Source organism: Mus caroli, unplaced genomic scaffold, assembly GCF_978045245.1.
Source record: "Mus caroli unplaced genomic scaffold, Mus_caroli_1 scaffold_13, whole genome shotgun sequence".
Lineage (NCBI taxonomy): Eukaryota > Metazoa > Chordata > Mammalia > Rodentia > Muridae > Mus > Mus caroli.
Window position 1 is genome coordinate 48,902,914 of NW_028227268.1, and position 2,917 is coordinate 48,905,830.

Sequence of the window (2,917 nt, forward strand, 5' to 3'; positions counted from 1 at the left end):
AGTATGTATACAAAAATTCTTCAAGAAACTTCACAGAAATAAACTACAGAATGGTGTAAACTATAGTTTACACCATTCTGTAATAGAAATTCAGGAAATAGAAATGCCAATACATTTTCCATATCAGAAGCAATTAGATGTAATGATGCAATAATAGAGAAGTAGAACATGCTAAGGCAACATGGCTATAAAGAATGAACATATTTGGATGTAGGGACTTGGGTTATTTGAAGAGAGTAAGCTAAATTACTGTAGAGTATACAACATTCCTTGTGTGTCACAAACCACATCCATTTTCAATGAAATGTGGTTATGGATGTTGTAGGGAAGTATAAGCAGACTGTACAGGATTTGGTTTGTATGTCATCATCTACAAAGGACAACTGAGAAATTAATAGACCAAGATTATTCCATGCCATAGTGAGGTAAATAATATAAAAATGAAAGAATGTAAAAAATTTTTTTTCTAAATAAACAAATGAGGCAAAAGAGTGAAATTGGTCTATGATATACAGGCACAACCACTGGGAATCTAAGATTATGTAATTTTTTTCTTAAAGTCATTACAGGCAGAACATGACTGGAAACAACCAAACTTTGATATCAAAGTTCCTCCTCCTGGGTCTGCCCATCTTGTCAGAGTATCATTTCCTGTTCTATGCCCTGTTCCTTGCCATGTACCTCACCACTGTCCTGGGGAACCTGCTAATCATTGCCCTTGTTCGACTGGATTCCCATCTCCACACACCCATGTACTTGTTTCTCAGCAACTTGTCCTTCTCTGATCTCTGCTTTTCCTCTGTCACAATCCCCAAATTGCTTCAGAACATGCAGAGCCAAGTACCATCTATATCTTATGTTGGCTGCCTGACACAGCTGTACTTCTTTATGGTTTTTGGAGACATGGAAAGCTTTCTTCTTGTGGTCATGGCCTATGATCGTTATGTGGCCATTTGCTTTCCTTTGCATTATACCAGCATCATGAGTACCAAGTTCTGTACTTCACTAGTGCTACTACTGTGGATGCTGACAACATCTAATGCCATGATGCACACCTTGCTCATGGCTAGATTGTCTTTTTGTGAGAAGAATGTGATTCTCCACTTTTTCTGTGACATTTCTGCTCTTCTGAAGTTGTCCTGCTCAGACACTTTTGTTAATGAGTTGATGATATTTATCATGGGAGGTATCATTATTATTATTCCATTCCTACTCATTGTTATATCCTATGTAAGGATTTTCTTCTCCATTCTCAAGGTCCCATCTATCCAGGGCATCCACAAGGTCTTTTCTACATGTGGATCCCATCTGTCTGTGGTGTCTCTGTTCTATGGAACAATTATTGGTCTATACTTATGTCCATCAGGTAATAATTCCACTGTAAAAGAGAGTGTCATGGCTATGATGTACACAGTGGTGACTCCCATGCTGAACCCTTTCATCTACAGTCTGAGGAACAGAGACATGAAGAGAGCCCTAATAAGAGTTATCTGCAGTAAGAAAATCTCTCTATGATGGAAGTACTTTAGAATGATACCTAATTTGATGTAATAAATATGTTGATATTAATATTCTATATCAGATATTGTCTCTCATCATAGGACCTACAAGGATGGAACATGCTACATAATTGTTCAATACATTAAAGGGTACAGGTTTGGTATCGTAGTCAAAGAAGAAAGGTTGTCTTTGATACCTGGCTACAACTTCCTCCTTACCTTGAATAAAAAATCCTGAACATTTATAGTGAATGAGGGACAGTCTAATATGATCTCTGTTCCCCTTATGTTACTGCAAAATTTTATCATGTTACTCTGATTTCTGTGTTCACAGATATATCAGTTGACATAGTTTACATAATAGATTTATGACACTGGATCACAATATAATCTTCTCACTAACCTTCAAGTTTCTAGTCTTTCCTACATATCCTCCCTTACTGATTTTGACATTATTTTTTCTCTTGACTTTCCATATTTCCTACCTATGTTACTTTTTTTCTGACTCGTCTTGACCCTTAACAAATTTGTCGGAATCATTTTGTATGATTGTTATTAATAACTAGGGATCACTCCATTTACTTCTTTAAGATGAGGGAAAGAAGAAAGAAACCAAAAGCTGCTAAACCCTCCTGTACATTCATATTTTACTTTGTAAAACATCCATTTCTAGTGAACAGCTTTATTTAACACTCATGACAATCTAAAAGAGATAGAGAAGGTGCTGTTTTATAGACTGAAGGATATGAGGTTCAATGACTTCTTATCTCACATATAGGGACAATGTGTGAACATGTATGAGACTATAGACTCCTTCTACTTTTTTGTCTGATTTCTGTAGAAAGAAGATTTTTCTTTATTTTTTATATTCTTTGCTTAACTACAGCATGGTGAGACCTTGGTCTATTTATTTCCTCAGTTGTCTTTGATGGGTGAAGACACAAATACAATTGTTGTTACTCCACTCATCATTACCCCCTGCCACATCATCTCCATGTGAAGCCAGTCCTGCCTCTAAGGGCTTCTCACTGCCTGGGAAACATACTCACTTGAGCATCTGTGTAACCATCAATAGAAATATGCATACCTTGATCTCTTCTCTTTTCACATAGTCTTCTCTTTGTACTTTAACATGTTTATTGAATTATGATATTGTCTCCCAACCAGTGACCATGTGATCACTCCTATGTACACATATACCTGCTGTTTCCATAGCTAAACTCTGAAATATTGTCATTGTATAACAGATTTATAAGTGACATGAAAGACAATGTGTAGATTAAGTCTGTTTCCTTCTCATGTGAAAAATAAAGTTTAAAAGACAGAAATATTCAATGGCAGTGACATTATGTTTAATAGATATAGAATGTAATAAAAACCTTTGCTGAACAATGTAAAGAAATACCACAGTGGAAAAA

General features: G+C 35.8%; 1 protein-coding gene across 1 annotated transcript; it reads left to right on the forward strand.

Moving 5' to 3' along the window:
- Positions 1–441: 441 nt before the first annotated feature.
- Positions 442–1,907, forward strand: LOC110304723 (olfactory receptor 1500). Its single transcript, XM_021176272.2, has one exon. It carries the CDS (start codon positions 577–579, stop codon positions 1,513–1,515), a length of 939 nt encoding a protein of 312 aa, XP_021031931.1. The 5' UTR covers positions 442–576; the 3' UTR covers positions 1,516–1,907.
- Positions 1,908–2,917: the final 1,010 nt, after the last annotated feature.